The 19,755-nt window shown below is 42.2% G+C and overlaps 1 protein-coding gene across 1 annotated transcript in view; it reads left to right on the forward strand.

The window, feature by feature from the left end:
* The first annotated feature begins 5,958 nt into the window (after positions 1-5,958).
* LOC126284953 (uncharacterized) overlaps positions 5,959-19,755 on the forward strand; it is a 37,921-nt gene continuing 24,124 nt past the window's right edge. Inside the window, exon 1 of the mRNA XM_049984229.1 lies at positions 5,959-6,534. Within this exon, the coding sequence (XP_049840186.1) occupies positions 6,499-6,534 (36 nt within the window). The 5' untranslated portion in view covers positions 5,959-6,498. The remainder of the gene's footprint in view (positions 6,535-19,755) is intronic.

A 19,755-nucleotide genomic window follows, 5' to 3' on the forward strand; every position in this document is an offset into this window, starting at 1 on the left:
TGTTTCAAATGGCTCTGAGCACTATCGGACTTAACATCTGTGGTCTTCAGTCCCCTAGAACTTAGAATTTCTTTAACCTAACTAACCGAAGGACACCACACACATCCATGCCCGATGCAGGATTCGAACCTGCGACCGCAGCGGTCACGCGGTTCCAGACTGAAGCGCGTAGAACCGCACGGCCACAACGGCCGGCGTTAAAAGCATAATTATTGACCATAATTATGCTGGTATAGCATAACTGTGATGCTCGTGATGTTTGTAAATAATCACGATCATTAAAATTATTTCGGAAGCAGCGATAGATAAAATTATTTCAAAAGCAGCGATAGATAAAATTATTTCAATAAAACAGTCTAGATCGCATGTAAGTTACATATATTTCGATTTGTGACCGGTTTTGGCCACTATACGAAATACACGGTTGTTTAAAATGATATAGACACTTTCAAGTAATTGTAAAAAGTTTGCATTGCGGTAAGGTTTTATATGGTTATATGTATTGCAACAGCAACTCAAGAAGGTTTTTTTTTTTTTTTTTTTTTTTTTTTTTTTTTTTTTTTTTTTTTTTTTTTACAGTGATCTGCAGCATCGTGGCTACCAGACAAATAGTGAAACCATTTAATGGAATTTAGTTTTGCAGGGGTGAGTCCGCAACCTCGTATTAGTGTAAATGTGAAACAGTGTCCGCTAGCGTTTCTCACTATGTCTAATGGCTTGCAGCAGCTGAATCTGATACAGTTTTATTTGCGAGGGTTTCCTGAGCACTCTCCAAAATGTTGTGATTTCCAGGCAGCGACTCGCACACGAAATGCTGGCTTCTGTAGAACGTTTGCCTCCTCCGTTGAACCTGTTGCTCAGATGTTAACCGTTGCCCACTGTTTTTGTCTTTAGGAAGACTTCTTGTTTTCTTAACTTCTATTCCCACCCGTAAATGAATTGTCTATTAGGTGCAAGCCTTTTTAAATGTGTTTCCGAATTTCTGATTCACTACAATGGCGGACTCGTTCTTGCAAAACCCCATAAAGCAAAATACCTTCACTGTTGGTCTGGTAGCCACGTTGCTGGAGATCACTCTAACAAAAAAAAAAAAAAAAAAAAAAAAAAAAAAAAAAAAAAAAAAAAAAAAAAAAAAAACTTCTTGTTTTGCTGTTGCTAAACATACATGATGTATGGAAGCGAAACATGGACGATAAATAGTTTGGACAAGAAGAGAATAGAAGCTTTCGAAATGTGGTGCTACAGAAGAATGCTGAAGATTAGATGGGTAGATCACATAACTAATAAGGAAGTATTGAATAGGATTGGGGAGAAGAGAAGTTTGTGGCACAACTTGACCAGAAGAAGGGATCGGTTGGTAGGACATGTTCTGAGGCATCAAGGGATCACCAATTTAGTATTGGGCGGCAGCGTGGAGGGTAAAAATCGTAGAGGGAGACCAAGAGATGAATACACTAAGCAGATTCAGAAGGATGTATGTTGCAGTAGGTACTGGAAGATGAAGAAGCTTGCACAGGATAGAGTAGCATGGAGAGCTGCATCAAACCAGTCTCAGGACTGAAGACCACAACAACAACAAACATACATGGTGAGTATTAATAAACCACAGACAGCAGGGACGGATTTCTGTCTAGATATGGAGGAGAAAAGGTTTTACGAACATGTGTCCAGAAATGGTCACTCTGCGTGCAACAACAAAACGTCTTGGGACACAGTACAGAACTGCACTGCGTCCACATTACAAGAGATTTTCAAAGTGGCCTCCATGGGATGCAATGCATGCCTTCACGCGTCGCGTCATGGATTGCCGCCCTCCTTCACACGTTCCGAATAGCGTCTCTTCGAATAGCGTCACATGCATAGTGAACACGCCGTTGAAGGGTCTGGACATCAGGAACAGATTCAGCATACACAACACTTTCCATATGCCCCCAGAGGTAAAAATCCAGGGGGCTTAAGTCCAGTGATCTAGCAGGCCATGCTACAGAGCTTCCGCGTCCTGTCCAACGTCCGGAGAAGAGTTGAGTTGTCGGGGAATTGTAATGCGGATGTGGGGTGGTACTCTGTCATGCAGAAACCACATAAGCTGTCGTACTGCCAAAGACACATTCTCATGCAGCCCAGGTAGAGTTTCCCGCAGAGCTCCAGGTACGTTCCTCCGTCGAGGCATTTTTTTTTTCTTTTTAGCTCGTCCAAGTATGTGAAGAATCCCTGCCCACGCACTGATGCTGAACCGATGTTGATGGGACCCTCCAACAATTCCCCGAGGACTGTCTGCAGCGCACAGATGACGGTTATACAGATCGATAATGCCAGTTCTGGTGGAGGCTGTTTCGTCGGTAAAGAGGACTGATGACAGAAATCCCATAATTGTGATGCTCTGGTGCAAAAACCATCGACTAAATCTTTCCCGTAGAGGAGAAGGTGATGGGGATAGTAGCGGTTGTCATGCGGGATACACATTATCGTACTTTGGTTTACGCCATGTTGGAGGTATACCTTGCCTGGAGTTAGTACTAGGTTTCGCCTCAATATCATGTACAACCCGGTTCTCCACATCTGGTGTACGCACAGTCTGCCGTCTCCCTGCGCTTTCGTCTGTCCGAAAGGACGTAGAAGTTGCGTGATGGGGTTGGTGTCTATGAGGGTACTGGTTTTGGTGTAGCCGTGCTGCCTCTCGACCGTTCCCGTTTGCTTGGCCGTGCACAAACACCATCTCGGCTTGTTCCAGACACGAATAATGGACCATTCTACTGCTTTCAGTACGCTGCATCAATCACACAGCCTCGAACAAGGCACGTTATCAGTCGGCAGCGCCATCTGTCGTGACAGCGATACATTTCCGGACACATTTTCATAGGAAGATTTTTCCTCCATTTTCCAGTCAGGAATCAGTCCTGCAGTTTCGCGGTTTTATTAATGTTCATCGTGTATATTCAAATAATACCTTATCTCGTTGCAACCATTTTTTACAATCACTTGAGAGTGGCTGGATCATTTTTAATAACTTTGTATACATAACTTGCATGCGATTTAGACTGTTTTATTAAAATAATTTTAATATAATTTTATCTGTCGCTGTTTTCCTAAGGACAATGTCTAAAATAATTCTTGATCACCTTCCTGATGTTACCAAGGGGCCTTGGGGAACAGCAGGCAGCTACGAAGAGCCATAGAGGTGTAGGAAGGGAGCAGGAAGACAATGGAAGTGTGGGATGCTGTGAGTATGGCTGGGTGGGAGGGTATGGCTTGGGACAGATTTCATCATTGGGTAGTGGCAGTTGCTCGAATTCCGGCGGGCAAGGGCTGATAAGGCATGAATGTGCGTGAGAAGTAAGATGTGGATCTAGTGACGCAGCAGAGTATCTGGATTATTGATTAGTAGATAGCACACAGGGTGCTGGCGCCTACATTTGCGTTTAACCTATTGGGTTCTAAGGCGTTCTAGGAAGAGGGTGTGGGAATTGGAGGAGTTAGTGTAGGAAGCGAGTTAAGTAAGGTAGGCGGATGACAAATACAAGGTGGAGTGCGTATCTTCCCAGAGTTTCACGGGATTTGTAGAATTTAAGGGAGGTAGAGATCCACACCATCCTGGAATTTCTTGGTGTGGAGCCGATGAGGTATTTAATAGGTGAAGTTGTATCCCAAGCAAATTTCTTCCAGAGAACGCTGCTATAATAGCACGGTATTTTGCAATCATATACAGTGGCTCGCTCGACGAAATTTGCACATGTTACACAAACACTCATGAAAGGAAGAAGAAATTAAAAAATGGTTCAGTTGATTCTAAGCAGTATGGGATTTAACATCTGAGGTCATCAATCTAGATCTACTTAAACCTAACTAACCTAAGGACATCACACACATCCATGCCCGAGGCAGGATTCGAACTTGCGACCGTAGCAGCAGCGCGGTTCCGGACTGAAGCGCCTAGAACCGCTCGGTCACAGCAGCCGGCTGAAGAAGAAGTAATCTGATGAATTATAGACCCATATCACCGACGTCGATTTGCAGTAGGATTCTGGAACATATTCTGTGTTCAAATATTATGAATTACCTCGAGGAAAACGATCTGTTGACACGCATTCAGTATGGATTAAGAACATATCGTTTTTGTGAGACACAACTAGCTCTTTACTCACACGAAATAATGAGTGCTAATGATAGGGTATTTCAAATTGATTCCATATTTCTAGATTTCCATAAGGCTTTTGGCACTGTTCCTACTAAGTGATTTCTAATGATATTGGTTGCTACGGAGTGTCGCCTCAGTTGTGCGACTGGATTCGTAATTTCCCGTCGGAAACATTGCAGTTTGTAATAACAGATGGAATGTCACCGAATAAAACAGAAGTGATATCTAGCGTTCCGGAATTAAGTGTTATAGTTCCTCTACCATTTATAATCTATATAAATGATTTAGAAGACAATGTGAGCAGCCATCGTAGGCTAAAAATGGTTCAAATGGCTCTGAGCACTATGGGACTTAACTTCAGAGGTTTTCAGTCCCCTAGAACTTAGAACTACTTAAACCTAACTAACCTGGGGACATCACACACATCGAAGTCCGAGGCAGGATTCGAACTTACGACCGTAGCAGCAGCGCGGTTCCGGACTGAAGCGCCTAGAACCGCACGGCCACAACTGCCGGCATCGTAGGCTATTTGCAGGTGATTCTGTAAAGTCATCAGAAGATCAAAAACAATTGCAAAATGATTTACACAGGATATCTTTATGATGCGAAAAATGGCAATTGATTCTAAATAATGAAAAGTCTAAGGCCACTAAACGGCATCCGTCAAATTTCGGTTGCACGATAAATCACACTAATCTAAAGGCTGCCAATTCAAATAAATACCTAAGAATTGCAATTACGAACAACTGAAATTGAAACGATCGCTTAGATAAAATAGTGGTGAAGGCAAACCATGCCTCGGGCATGGATATGTGTGATGTCCTTAGATTAGTTGGGTTTAAGTAGTTCTAAGTCTAGGGGACTGATGACCACAGATCTTAAGTCCCATAGTGGTCAGAGCCATTTGAACCATGTAGACCCCAAATGCGGCCTGTTCGTTAGTGTTGTGTCTGAATACGACTCGTACTGTTCTAACTGTTTACGTGACAGTTTGGGAAATCGGGGGTTCTGTTCGATCATTCGATGATCTTCGAGCTATTGAACGTTGTCGGTATTATGCCCACGACCTGTGTTATTGACTTTAGTGCACCGTGGATTTTAATAATAAAAATAACTGTGAAACAGGTCATATGTAAAAACGGTAACGAATAAATAAAAAAAGAGATGGCAGTCAAGATTTTGTCCACTTCTCGACGTTTCGCTCCTCCCACGATCTACTGACGTCTGCTGGTACCTTTTCCAAGACTGGTCGTTGTGATTTATTCTCGCTACAGGATTTACAGTTAGCTTACCACGATGTATTTTATCTGTTAGGCATTTAATTTCTGATTAATTTTCTTCCCGGTTTTATTTAACTGCCACTATCTTGTTTTCAAACTCCTTAAAATCTGGTAACGTTTTTATCTGTTATTTTAATATGTAGGCAGGGGCTAAAATACTATATTGCAACCCACTCGGCAAGTTATTATTTCCTATAACCAAATAAAACATTATACTGGGTTCAGTAAGGTTTGTTTTAGGACAGCATTTCAGCCTGTTACCTACACTTAAAAATCAGGGTAAATGTTTATATAGCTATACATACCTATACTGTATGAAAACACTTACTGCAGATTTGTTCCGATACACAGCAGTTCGTGCTGGGATACGATTTATTGCTGTTTCGTACTGGGTTTCACGATGCTGTCTATTTTAAGTAGAGTCATAGTATGTTTTTGTGGCTAGTTCGTAATTTTTTTCATATCCCATACACTCACGCTGCGCCATTCAAATGTCACGTGATTTTTTTCGGACAGGCTCGGTACTGTACCTAGCGCTGCGGCGTATCGGGAAATCTTTGGCCCTTTCGGACACGAGTGTTTTTCGCCCAGCCCCAGTGTTTAGTAGTTCTAATAGGTTTCGTCCCATGAGTTGGTTGATGTCGCGCAGAAGTAATGTTGTTAATGCAGGCAGGGAGAGACAACTGAATGCCGTCTGTATATGAATGATAGTTAAAAAGGGTGCAACAAAAATGAAATGTGCTTAGTATATAAGAAGGGAACTATGAATTGAGAAATTGGGCTGGTGGTAGCGGCACTACAAAATTCTCTTTGTTTTCTATACAGTCATCTGTATATCAACCGTTGACAAAAGGAGCATACAGTTACTTCCCGTTGAAGGCGTGGGACGGCGAGCTCAATCCTGATGCAGGTAAGATGTGAGAGGCCTATGTTCGAGGAAAGCTTGGACATACAGAACTATGGGGGTATGGAGGGGGGGGGGGGGGGGTGTCACTGTGCCTCATGAGCTTGGGCTCAGTCAGTGTGTGGATGCCGCCCGCGCTGGTGTAGCGGGACTTCCGTGTTGCAGTCCTGGCTAATTGCATGGAGCGGCGCGCTGTGGGTCCGATGCAGTCGCAGGTAAGCGCACCAGCTAATTCTGTCTGAGGGTAGAGCTGCGTAGTCCACGTGCTTGCAAATGCTTCCTGCCTTTTAGAACGCTTGTGCAGATACGCTGCCTTGAATGTACCTGTTTCCTATATATTGATAAGGGTATAACGGATAACGTATTTTGTGTGATAGATAACTAGTAACCTTTCGTAATTTCGCCAGTTTCCACGGTTTCCAGCAAAAGACGGTTTCTCATATTCATTCGCGAAAGATAAAAGTATATTTGCACGATATGTTAGTCTTGTTGACGGTTCTTGTTATTGTTCTCCTACTTCGCCCTCCGAAGAGCGCATGGGACTAAGAGTTAGCTCTGACGCTCTTATTACCATAAATATATATATCGTCTCGCTACGGATTTGTCGTCTTTCTAGTGTTCATGCGTTTGACATTGTGGTTTTTCCCGTGAAGTGAGTTCTGAAGTCAGGATAGAACGTTAACTACTCTGAGGGGGGGGGGGGGGGTGTAAAGTTGTTCACGTGTGAATTAAAGTTAATGGTAGATTCTAGTAACCTTCCCACTTAGTAGGAATATGCGCTCTGTTACCTTAGTTTCCTGTTCTTATGAAACTAGGCGCAGAAATCGCTGAAGAGCGAATGGTTGGATGATCGTTGACTTGAAATATAGCCCAATACGATGAAATGTCACAATGCCCAACAAAATTAATGGGACTTCGTATTACAAACAATATTAGACTACAGGTTCTGAGAGAAGGGATGCAGATATGCGTCTGATAGTACGTGGTTGGCGCGTAATAGTAGTCACCAAACTTTCCCTTCCCAGTGGAATTTGATCACAAACACAAAATTACTAATACACACAACAAATAACTGCCTACATTGAATCAAACGGTAAATTTGATTTTTTTGTTTACAACATGCTCCATTACAATATTTGTATTATTGTGTGTGTGTTTTTAGTCAGAATTGAAGTAACACTGCAAACACAGTTCTTGCACGTATCGCGCCGGTAGTAGTGCAAGGAGGACTCTCAGCCTTCCACGTTATTTTTACAAGGGATTCAAAATGCTCGATCAATTTTAGCATACTCAGTCTAATGATATACGTATTGTTCATTACTTATATACCGTCAGGTGGCTTGCGGAGTATGGATGTAGATATAGATAACCCCGTTCTGTCAGTTTGGACGTGAACTAAAGATTTTTCGTTAGTGTTGACGTCAGTAGATCAACAGTGAATTCTGAGAGACCGTTTTTTGGTGTCTGTTATCCATAGTACTTTCTACAAACTTCTGTTAGTGATTTTACTTGTTTAATCGTGAGCCATACATTTGTGCTATGTGTCTGTAGAATTTCAAGGCTCTTTCTCCGTGCTATGAAACTAAACTGTTCGAGCAAGGAATAAAATTCCTCTGAATTTCTACGTATTATCTTAAACACTGTGTGCAAATATTTCTTAATGTCATTGTTTTTCCTAAATACCATTCACACAGGATGTTGAAGATGAAATCACGGCTACGTAGGGTGCTACTGAGAAAGGCTGTCTAGTGGACATTCGTCTCTTGATGGAAAGGGATTTCTTTTATAAATATTGCAGACGATAGTGTACGTCTACACTGTAGAATATCACGCAAATTTTCCGCACATTTCATCGATCACTCTGCAATTGTCAGTGTTGCCGACAGTTTCACATAAGCTCTTGAGCAGTTTAACTAGCTTGATATTTCCATTTTTATTCGTCTTGTTTTTGCTCCGACAGGAACATTTTTAAGATGGCTCCCTTTTTTCCCTGCTACACCGCAGTAATGTTCTGACAGTTTATTTACATTTATATACTTTGACATGACCGGCCGCGGTGGTCATTCGGTTCTAGGCGCTGCAGTCCGGAACCGCGGTACTGCTACGTTCACAGGTTCGAGTCCTGCCTCGGGCATTGATGTGTGTGATGTCCTTAGGTTAGTTAGGTTTAAGTACTACTAAGTTATGGGGGACTGATGACCTAAGATGTTAAGTCCCATAGTGCTCAGAGCCATACTTTGACATGTGTAAACAACAAATAAGTACACGTAATACTGAGACAAAATGATTTGTATCTTCAAGGAGTAAAAATGTTGTTAGAAATATTTTCCTGAACTTGAAGTCTTCACGTTTACATAATTTTTGGCCTTCTTTTTAAGTTTTCACACATGTTAAGACAGTTTTAGCCCATTTTTTGTTACTGCAGTATGAACTATGGAATGTTTGTATAGCCGCGAAATTTCCATTATGCAGACACGGCGCCTCATAGTTTTATTTGGGAAAATATGCTGATAAGTCTGGTGGCCTCAGACACCTTACGATGCTCCCAGATCCATTGCCATGTGTTCACGGTCAGTTAACGCTACATTTACGCCTCGAAACGGTTATTATATGCACGTTTAAGATAATTATTGATTTCGGTAATGGACAGTAATATCCGAAAAAGTTTGAGTTCTCCCAGAACACGTATAACGTATGATAAAAACTTCGATCTGCCGCGAATAAAAATTACAGAACTGCCATCCCTTCAAAAGGTGATCTTTTTTGTACCCAAAAATGGTTTTTCTTGGTTTTTCTCAGGCACGGCGCGCGAAGAAATGGTTTTGTAAGTCGCCTAAGGCCCACCCTAGACCACACCGAAGGCAAAAGAACCAAATTTGCGTGGGCTGGAGGAAGTGTGTATTGGTTAAAATTTTACCCTTTCCTGTAAGATAGCTGCAATATGCCTGTTCTTCCGCTTGGCCGAGGGCTATCTAAAACACTTGGCCAATTTGTGATCAGTAGAAACAGAAATACGACCCTCTGGAAAACAGTATTTTCTAGTGCAAGTTTTTGGAACATATTGGTGGCGTGCACGCAACGGTCGCTGCACAGGTAATAGCACAAACGTTGGTGAGTAGTGGACGATGTGGAGCAGTGTCGAACGCATTTCAGAAATCGAGGATGATGGAATCTACCTGTTTAAATGTTGTCTCGTCAGACTAAAGTAAACTGTTTAAAACAGATATTTCTGATTCTGCTAAGAGCAGATAGGTTCTCTCCCAATCCACGTTAGAACATAGAGGTTATATTCACATTTGGATCTTATAAACGGTTAAGACATTCTCATTTTCTAATATGCGGGTGGTGCTCATACTAGATGGACGTTAATGTTAGAAGTTGCTTAATTTATTGCACAAAGTTATTTGCTGGCGACTACCATCAAGACAAGAATGATGTAATTTACATCACTTGCATAGCATGAACGAGTCTGGAACCTCTAAAGTCTACCTCACTCAGGTGACTGGGTGGAAACATGTTTCATGATTGAAGTCAGACGTGTTCTGACACACATCCAATCTGTAAGTCGTGATCTTTTGAGGGAGCAGACGGCACACTGTAGTGCTGGTAGTCCGTCAACCATAGTGTTCCTTGCCTCTCTCTCTAAGCCTTGTACGCCCCTTCTATAAGTTTAGGCAGCTGCGGCTAGGCATTAGTTTCGCAAAGTCAATGTTCATGTAAATATATATACCCCGAAAACATCCTTACAATGAGTGGCGGACGTTACTTGGTGATACACTACTATATATCCCCTTTACTGTTCAGTCGCGAGAGGTTTGCGGGAAGGATTGTTTGTAAGCCTTCGTGTGAGTTAGAATCCGTTATTTTTACCCTCATATTTTCGCGCGATAAGAATCAGGAATCGGTAGACTGGTTGACTCATCTCTGCAAGTTTAACAGTAAACCTCACTGTGAGACAAAGCCTACTGCGGAGTCTGCAAATAAAATTTGCCTAAGACAATTCCGTTCGGGAGAGCGGTGCAGGCCTTACTCCTTGAGCGACTTCCGTGTCGATGGGAACACTCAGTCCCTGAGCGGAGAAAATCTGAGTTCGCTTTTAGAATCTTCGTGAAGATTAGCGCTTGCTAAATGAACCTGTAACGATAGGCGCCGTTATTCTTTTGATCTTTCCCATTTCTTCTATCAATCCTATCGGCTATGGATCCCACTGATGAACAGTATTCAAGCACTAGCCGAACAAAGGCTTTGTAATCTAATTCCCCGTCGACGTTCTACACTTCCTGAGCATTCTTTCAGTGAACCTGTCTGGCACTTGCCTTACTCAACATGGGTGTTTAGCGTTCCGTGCCTTCGTGTGTGAAAACGGAATCCCTATATGATCGCTCTGTTAAGAAACATTTCTCTCCGGAACGGGTAGACGTGCCAAGTTCAAATTTTTATATTAAGGTCTATTGTCCCTTAGCGGTGTAAAAATTTTAAGCATCTACGTGAATTCAGTCAAAATATACGGCCATTTCTATGATAAATCTTGATACTCGCAAATTCATTCATCAGAAGCGATAGGGTACTTTTCGTTGACCTACAATCATAACATTCGGCAAGAACCAACCTTTTAAAGTAAAAGTAAAAAAAATTACGCCTGTTAAATTTAATCTCAAATCTTTTTTCCTTTGAACATTATTGCAAACATCAGTCAAAAGCATAAAAGACGAACATTACTGCAAGTAAACAATATGTAAGTTGCAGTCATGTGTTAGTAACTAAACAAGTGTTTTATTAACCTTCTCTCTCTACATCTATAAACTGAAGTCGCTTGCTCACGTCTTTTTGTATATCCAGGCTAGTCTGAGGAAATACTGTAGAGATTTTGATACGGTCTTGGAATTCCAGGGACCAATATCTTGAAAATATCGACACAACGCAAAAATTGAGATTTTAGATTCCCAGTAGATATATGCGTCCGGAACGCATATTCCTTTATTTTTAATGGATGTCACTCCTTTCAATAATCGTTCTGCAGTCGTGTAATCAGACAGTAGTGTACCTTTCCACCTATTTATGCACAGTAAGACACATTTATATTAAGGGGCGGTCAACTGCCACTCCCTGAAACCAGCATTTTGCTAAAATTATACAGCGTTGGGACTTCCCTGTACACAATACCATCATCTGTGAAAACTCTCATGGAATTTCCGACGTTAACAAGTAGACCATTTTTACGTATTCCGATGGTCCAACAATCCTAGAGATAAGTCAAGTTGCCTTTACGTCTGTAGATTTATCTCCATTGAGAAGACAGTACTGTGTTTTGGCTTCTAGAAACTATCGAATCTTATCGCACAGCTGGTCTGATATTCCATACGCTCCTGTTTTGTTCACTAGAGAAAAGTACAGAACTGCATCTATCGCCTTCCGGAATTTGAAGACTCATCCAGAGTGGCACCGACATCTACTGCACTCTGGGCCACGTGGACGAACACAACGAGCTTGGTTTCACACAGCCTTTTTCGAAACCCATGTTGATTCCTGCAGAGGAGATTTTAGATTTCAAGAAATGTCACAAGCCGCGAGCATTTGAGTTTTGTGCGTCTGCTTGCCGACGTTTCTTGAAAACTACGGTGACTGGTGTTATTTTCCAATCATAAGAAACACTTATTTTCTCCAGCAGCCTACGATACGCTACTGCGAGAAGAGGAGAAACTTCTTTCTTACACTATACATAGAATCGTAATGGTATCCCAACATGTCCATTGACCTTTCCACTGTTGAGCGATTTCAGCCCGTGGCCATACATTTCGATTATTGGTTTTGATGTTCGTGCGACGATTTAAAGGACGAAACACTGTAAGGGCTTCCTTAGCGAAACAATTTTAGAAAAACGCTTTTAGTACCTCTGTTTTCCCTGTCTTCACCTATTTGTTTTCCATCATGCGCATTGTCTGGACAGGTAGCGTATTGTAAGAGTGTAGCAACGTCTCTCAAAAGTATTGTTACACGTTTATTACAATTTTCTAAAAGCAAGTAAATTAAGTGCATTAGCAGACAGGATGACGTAAGGAAAAAATGGTCAGGTGGGAGGTGGACTCGCGGTCTGACGATTCCTTAATAACTAAAGTATGTTTACAGGCAGTTCATCCATTCCGGGAATCTAGAATCTCTATCATTTTTCCCTTTTATCGACGTACTTAATGCTAAGATATGGGTTCCATGGAGTCCAAAATTTTTGAGATTGTTTTAATTTCGATAATACAAATGTGAAAGTCATACAGGAGCCGCTGTGAAAGAGCCGTTCTAGGCGCTACAGTCCGGAATCGCGCTGCTGCTACAGTCGAAGGTTCGAATCCTGCCTCTGGCATGGATGTGTGTGATGTCCTTAAGTTAGTCAGGTTTAAGTAGTTCTAAGTTCTAGAGGACTGATGACCTCACATGTTAAGTCCTACAGTGCTCAGAGCCATTTGAACCCTTTGTCATGCAGGAGGCAGGTGACCATTAGTATGACGGTAGTTCTCCATTCCGGCCGACAGGGTCGCAATGGTGGAAGTCAAACATCAAGCAGGGAATTGCTTCACTGTTCATATGACGCGTTTCGGAATTCGATGATGAACAGATATCTAGACTAGTCTGCGAATGTTCGTTTCATATCAAACTTAAATCGCCGTATCTACGTGCAGTAATCGCTCCTTCACATAGTCATATGATAATCAGTCCTTGCCCGATGTTTGACTTTCGCTGTTGCGACCGAGTAATCCTAAATACAGAATTACTGATTTAAGTTAGAAATTAGTTAACAAAGAACAATGTTTTTCTTTAATATAATCACAAATTAAGTTTCCGGATTTTTTCCTTTGGTTGTAGTTTATTAAAACTTCGTTTTTGCATAATTTCATGATTACAAGTGAACGGAAAGTGTCCTACAGTTTTTCATAAGTAAGTTTGCGGTTATCAAAATATGTGGCATGAATGGCCTTTCTGAAAATTGCACTAACTTAGAAGCTTCAATGTTTACTCCGTCAACGGACCGTAGACCTCAGCGACATAAAATTTAAAGGATCCTGTTTTCACAGATTCAGGAGCGAAACCCTTAAAGAACATCTAACTTTAAATTTATATTCATGAGATTTTTAAGATTATGCTAACATTTAACCTTGGTTTGAAACAACTTCACAGCATGTGCATTTCGCCACTGCACAATTTTGCTGTAGGCGAATTTTTTATGGGCGTTCTTGTCAGTTTGCGGTGTGGAACAAGGCTGGATACTCCTTCGCAGAAAGTGTGTGTACTCTTTTCAAGTTAATGTGTTGGCGACTTAGATTCAAATGAGAGCGATAACTCTCGTACACGCTTGTCGTTCTCCATTGTGCAGAGCACTCATATACCCAAATGTATACGTGCGTGCTGCTGTACACAAAGGTCTAGCTGCGGAATTGGGATACACGGATTAGTGGACCCTTCCTGGAAATCTCAACTGCTCAGTTATTGTCCTTCGCGGTGGACAAGACGCTGGGCTGCGAAAGGGGGAGGGGGCCATTAGGTACCCGCTTCGCCACTGTCCATTCTCATACGGCTTTTTCTATTCATTATCGCCCTGCCTCCCCATTTGCTACCTGCGGACGTCCTTTGTAAGATAGGAATCTTACCATAATAGTGTGTTTCGAGAAACCATTGACATCTACTGTAGTACAGTTCCAAAAGATTAGTTCCACACTACTGAAAGTGTCGTGCTCATAGGTCTTACAGTATGCATTCTCGAGCCCATGTTTAGTAAACATTCTCGCTTCGAATCATCGTTCCTGTCATATCCTCGAATGTTGGCCATCTGTCCTCGGACACCCAGTACAAACAACGAAGACTTCTGTATTATACTCATGAAATATTTAACAAGAGAATAATGTATTAAAAGGAAAGATTCACTGTAAGCCCAAACCTCGACCGTGGCAACCAAATAATGTTAACACCAGTCCATGTCGCAAAGGTTATTGCTAAAATATTGGAGTGCTGTGTACACAAGTAATGAAAGTAGCGTGTAGTAAAAGGAGTTTCATCTTGGTAGTACTGTGCTGATAAAAACTGACATAAATCGGATGTGCACCTTTAAAACAATAACACGTGCAGAACATCTTTACAAATACTGCCAGTCACTTACGCCTTTCACAAAAAATTGAGAAAACGCGTATGACATGATGAAATTCATTTCATTCACTTCTACACAGACAGACCTAATGTGAAACTCAAACTTGATATCGTACGCACCTAAGGACGAAAAGACGGCAAATAACAAAGACGTCGCAACGGAATAGCTTCTCAGAAACTGTCAGTAATAACTTTACAACTAATCGTGAGATGACACGGTGATAAAAGGCATAGCCTATGTTCAGCAAGTCTGATTTTGTGTTCCCATGTTCCAGTCGTCTCGCGATATTTGTACGGTTCCGTAGCCCAATCGGTTTAAATTGAAACCACCTAGGTACACTGTCTGACGGTTAAAAACCCTTTTCTCAGTAACGAGTAGACGTATCAACTGGAAATTTGTCATGTACTAAGATCTACGGTCCCATGCCTGTGTGGAAGAAAACCAAGTTTCTGAGTACAATCAAAAGATACGGCCATTTGTGTCACATACTATTATTTTGGTGCTCGCAAACTCCCTCTCAAATGCTGTGGAGTACTTCCCGTTCATATAGGATCACAAAATTTCGTGAGAGGCTTCGTAGTAAAAGTAAAGGGAAAAAATTTGAAAATCTTTCGTCATTCGTTAGGGACTACAAAATGGAAATTATATCATTCTCCAATGTTTTGAAAGTCCCGGAACAGATATCTTGCTTGTCTCAATACTGTCAACATGCAAAAACCAAAGATTATAGATTCCCTGGATGGATGAAGTGTTTATATACATAAAGTTTATGCAGAGCCCTCAGTGCGCAAGCTCTACTTGCGCCTTACCAGTTTTTTCTCTCAAGCAAGGGAATGAAAGCTGCCACTAAATTATTACGAAAAATTGAACAGTGTAAGCATTTGCGAACTTAAACAAGTTTCATCTATTGTATATACCATTATACTTTCTTGTTTACAATGTTTTCTGTTACAAATTATACTCCTGTTTAGCGAAATTGACCAAAATGTTAAATTATACCAATCCTCTTTAGAGAGTCTAACAAAACTGTTGAGGTAGTGTTGCTATCATAAAAACAGTGGAAGCAAAGAAAATATCTGCTTACAGCGCTCGATGGTTGGAAACTGCCGCGCTGCACAATATGCAGTACGGACGTACATACACTGTGATTAAAAGTATCCGGACACTTGGCTGAAAATGACTTGCAAGTTCGTTGACCACTCCATCGGTAACGCTGCAATTCAACATGGTGCTGACCCACACTTAGCCTTGATTACAGATTCCACTCTCGCAGGCATTCGTTCAATCAGGTGCTGGAAGGTTTCTTGGGGAATGGCAGCCCATTCTTCATGGAGTGCCGCAGTGAGGAGAGGTATCGATGGCGGCCGGTGAGGCCTGGGACGAAGTCGGGGTTCAGAAACATCCCAAAGGTGTTTCCTAGGATTCAGGTTAGGACGTTGTGCAGACCAGTCGTGTAACCACTCCGCCATAGGCCGTTCATTATGAACAGGTGCTCGAACGTGTTGAAAGACGCAATCGCCATCACCGAATTGCTCTTACACAGTGGGAAGCTAGAAAGTGCTTAAAACATTAGTGTAGGCATGTGCTATGATAGTTCCACGCAAAACAACAAGGGGTGACAGCCCCCTCCATGAAAAACACTACCACACCGTAATACCACCGCCTCCGAATTTTACTGTGGCACTACAGACTGGCAGATGTTCACCGGCCATTCGCCGCACCCACACCCTGCCATCGGATCGCCACATTGTGTACCGTGATTCGTCACTCCACACAACTTGTTTCCGCTGTTCAATCGTCCAATGTTTGCGCTTCTTTCACCAACCGTGGCGTCGTTTGGCATTTAATGGCATGATGTGTGGTTTATAAGCAGCCTCTCGACCACGAAATCCGTTTCCTCACTTCCCACCTAATTGTCATAGTACTTGCAGTGGATCGTGGTGCAGTTTGGAATTCCTGTGTGATGGTCTGGATAGATGTCTGCCTATTATACATCTGTCAGTCAACAGACGAGGTTGGACTGTACGTTTTTGTGCTGCACGTGTCCCTTAAAGTTTCCACTTTCACATCAGAAGCAGTGGACCTAGGAATGTTTGAGAGCGTGGAAATCTCACGTACAGACGTAACATACTAGTGACACCCAAGTCCGCGAGTTCCGCAGAGCGCCCCATTCTGCGCTCTCTCTCTCTCTCTCTCTCTCTCTCTCTCTCTCTCTCTCTCTCTCTCTCTCTCTCGATGCCTAATGTCTACTGAGTTTGCTGATGTGGAGTACCTGGCAGTAGGTGGCAGCACAATACACCTGACATGAAAAAGTTTGTTTGTGGGGTTGTCCGAATACTTTTGATCACATAGTGTACCTTGATGGTTAACCTTTGTGTGCTATGTGCTCGATACCATCGCGTGAAATTGTGCGTCTGGGCACTGATTATTTGCAGTACTATGGATATTTATGGCATCAGCTTCACCGTCAAGTTCTCAGGTTTTCGTGATGTCTAACCGTTTTTACGTATTCATTGTGAAATTCTCTCGGCGGAAAAAAACGGTATTGCGCACTGCAGTGGAATGTTTGAATGCCCACACTATGAATCCACTTGCAACTACACAGGTTTTTCAAAACGCCTCAAGTCTACAAACAAGGGAATTGATCACTTACCTTCCTAGTTCACAATGAAATTTATTTTGTTTAAAAAACTATGTATTGAAAGCTTTCGTTGTGAAACGGACGAAACGAGCTTGTGATATGTGCTTTAAGGTATGCACTCGTTTAACGTCATTGTTTGCATTTCAGACTACTATACTATACAAACCTGTTTGCAAACATTATCTGTAAAGAAATAATTACTTTTTCTAGATTCTAGCTGAGTACTCGGCGTTTTCCGGGTTGGCGTTTCAGTCGTGTATTAGTGTCTCCTTTTTCCTCTCTGTCGGTCTCGTCGTCTTCATTTCTGTGTCCATTTCCTCATTCCTCTCTGTTCATCTCCTCCTCCATGTCTCCGTCCCCCCTTTCTCTCTCTCTCTCTCTCTCTCTCTCTCTCTCTCTCTCTCTCTCTCTCTGCCCCTTCTCTATATCTCCTCCTCCTGTTTATGCCTATCCCCTTCGCTGTCTGTCCATTGCCTCACACTTCCTTTTTTTCTCAGTGCTATCACTCAGCAAAATAGGAGGCCGGTGATTGTTACCCCACAACATTTCTTTCCAGATCGTAACTAATATGTGTACCAAATCTGATGTACATAGTTGCAGGGGCTTAGCATTGGCTTTTTACCCATGGCTTTGCCCGCATACCGACTTCTCAAACATTTCACAATATCTGACGTATTTCACCAGCATAGCTAGCGAATATCGCCATGCAGTTTGGTTTACCAATAGCTCAATGTTTGTGTCATGTCTCCTGAAGTAGGTGCTGCACAATTATATAATTTTGCAGGTACGTCCAGTGTTATATTTGTCCACGTCTGCGAGATTTGTTGCGAATAGTAGCAAGGAGTAATTAATTAAAACATCATGCTTCATGTGGCATGAACAGCGAAAATGTCGTAAGCGATAAATGTTCCTTTCTTTCATCATGCTGTGAGGGTCGTCTGCGAGAAAAAGTATCGTAAATGTTTGAAATTCTGTAAAATTTATTTGCAAGTATCTAAGTACTCTCATCCTCAAATACTGGATGACTAAAGTACGGGTGTTCTCGTGTCGTGGGCTACACTGCACTCATTTTTCTTCCCCCATCTCTCTGGTAGGTGGGTCGCTCTTACCCCCACAGTGATTCTTTCCAGACAGTAAATATGTCTGAAACTTCCTGGCAGATTAAAACTGTGTGCCGGACCGAGACTCGAACTCGGGACCTTTTCCTTTCCCGGGCAAGTGCTCTACTAACTGAGCTACCCAAGCACGACTCACGCACCGTCCTCACAGCTTTACTTCAGCCAGTACCTCGTCTCCTACCTTCCAAAATTTACAGAAGCTGTCCTGCAAACCATGCAGGATAACAAGTCTACCAAGTTAGGTTGAAGTCGATCCACTGCTTTAGGAGATGGGGTAGATACATAAATACCAACAATCATTTTTATAATTTATATCGATTACAAAACTTTACTTACAAATAGTGAAGAAATATTATTTACTTTTATGTAATACATCGACACTTTTCTTAAAGAAATTAGTTTCTGTAATTGTTGTTAGCTTAATAGCGTATCCACGCTGGAAGCCAGATAAATAAAAACTAAACTAACTTACTCCTTGGTGGTACAGCCCTTGTAGGGCCTTCGCCTCCCGGGCAACCTCCGCCCACTCTTCTGTGCTGGCTGCCTTGGTTCTCCATCTTCCCCCTTCTCAAGTCCTCCTCCACGTTGTCTAGCCATCTGGTCCTTGGTCTGCCCTCTTACACGACGTTCACAGGTTTTTCCTTTGAGAACTTTCTTGACTGTGCAGTTCTTTCTACATGTCCCAACCTACGTAGTCCATTACACTTCATTTGTATCTGGTTTGTTGTACAACGCTCTGATCTCCTTATTTCTGATTCTCCAAGAACCCCTATCATTTACTGGCCCGTAGGTTCTTTTCCCGCCTCAGCAACAACTCATCGTTCTGTGTCGTAGTCCAGGTCTCTGAACCATACATCACCTCAGGTCTAACTACTGTACGATACACGATCAGCTTCAGGTTACCACTAAGGCGTCTTGCTTTACACATTTTAACCAGTGCAAAGTAGCTCCTGTTACCAGCTGCAATCCTTGCATGTATTTCTTCTCCAATTTCATTATTCTCAGTTTCCAGTGACCCAAGATATGTAAAGCTCTCACAGCGTTCACTCTTTTCCGTTCCAATGCACGATTCTTTCTCCTTCCTATATCTTTTCCTAGATGTTAACGTGTATTTGGTCTTCGGTTAATGGTCAGCCCTATCTCCGCACAATATCTTTCTACTTTCCAAGCTTTTCTTCCAGGTCCTCTTTCCTCCTGGAGAACAAATCAATCTCAACCGCATATGAAAGTTCCTTATTCACTTCTGTTAAGCAGTGTTCCCTCAGGGTTGTTGCTTTGTGTCTTCCGCATTACACTATCCAAGGCGACGCTAAACAGAATAGTGGAGAACACATCACTCTGCCGCAGTCCTTGGTTAACTTCCATTGCCTTCGATAAAGTGCCCTCGATCTTCATTTTGCATATTGTTCTTCTCCAAGTCATTTGAACCAATCGCCGGCCGGAGTGGCCGAGCGGTTCTAGGCGCTACAATGTGCAATCGTGCGATCGCTACGGTCGCAGGTTCGAATCGTGCCTCGGACATCGATGTGTGTGATGTCCTTAAGTT

Source organism: Schistocerca gregaria, chromosome 1 (genome assembly GCF_023897955.1).
Source record: "Schistocerca gregaria isolate iqSchGreg1 chromosome 1, iqSchGreg1.2, whole genome shotgun sequence".
NCBI classification, from domain to species: Eukaryota; Metazoa; Arthropoda; class Insecta; order Orthoptera; family Acrididae; genus Schistocerca; species Schistocerca gregaria.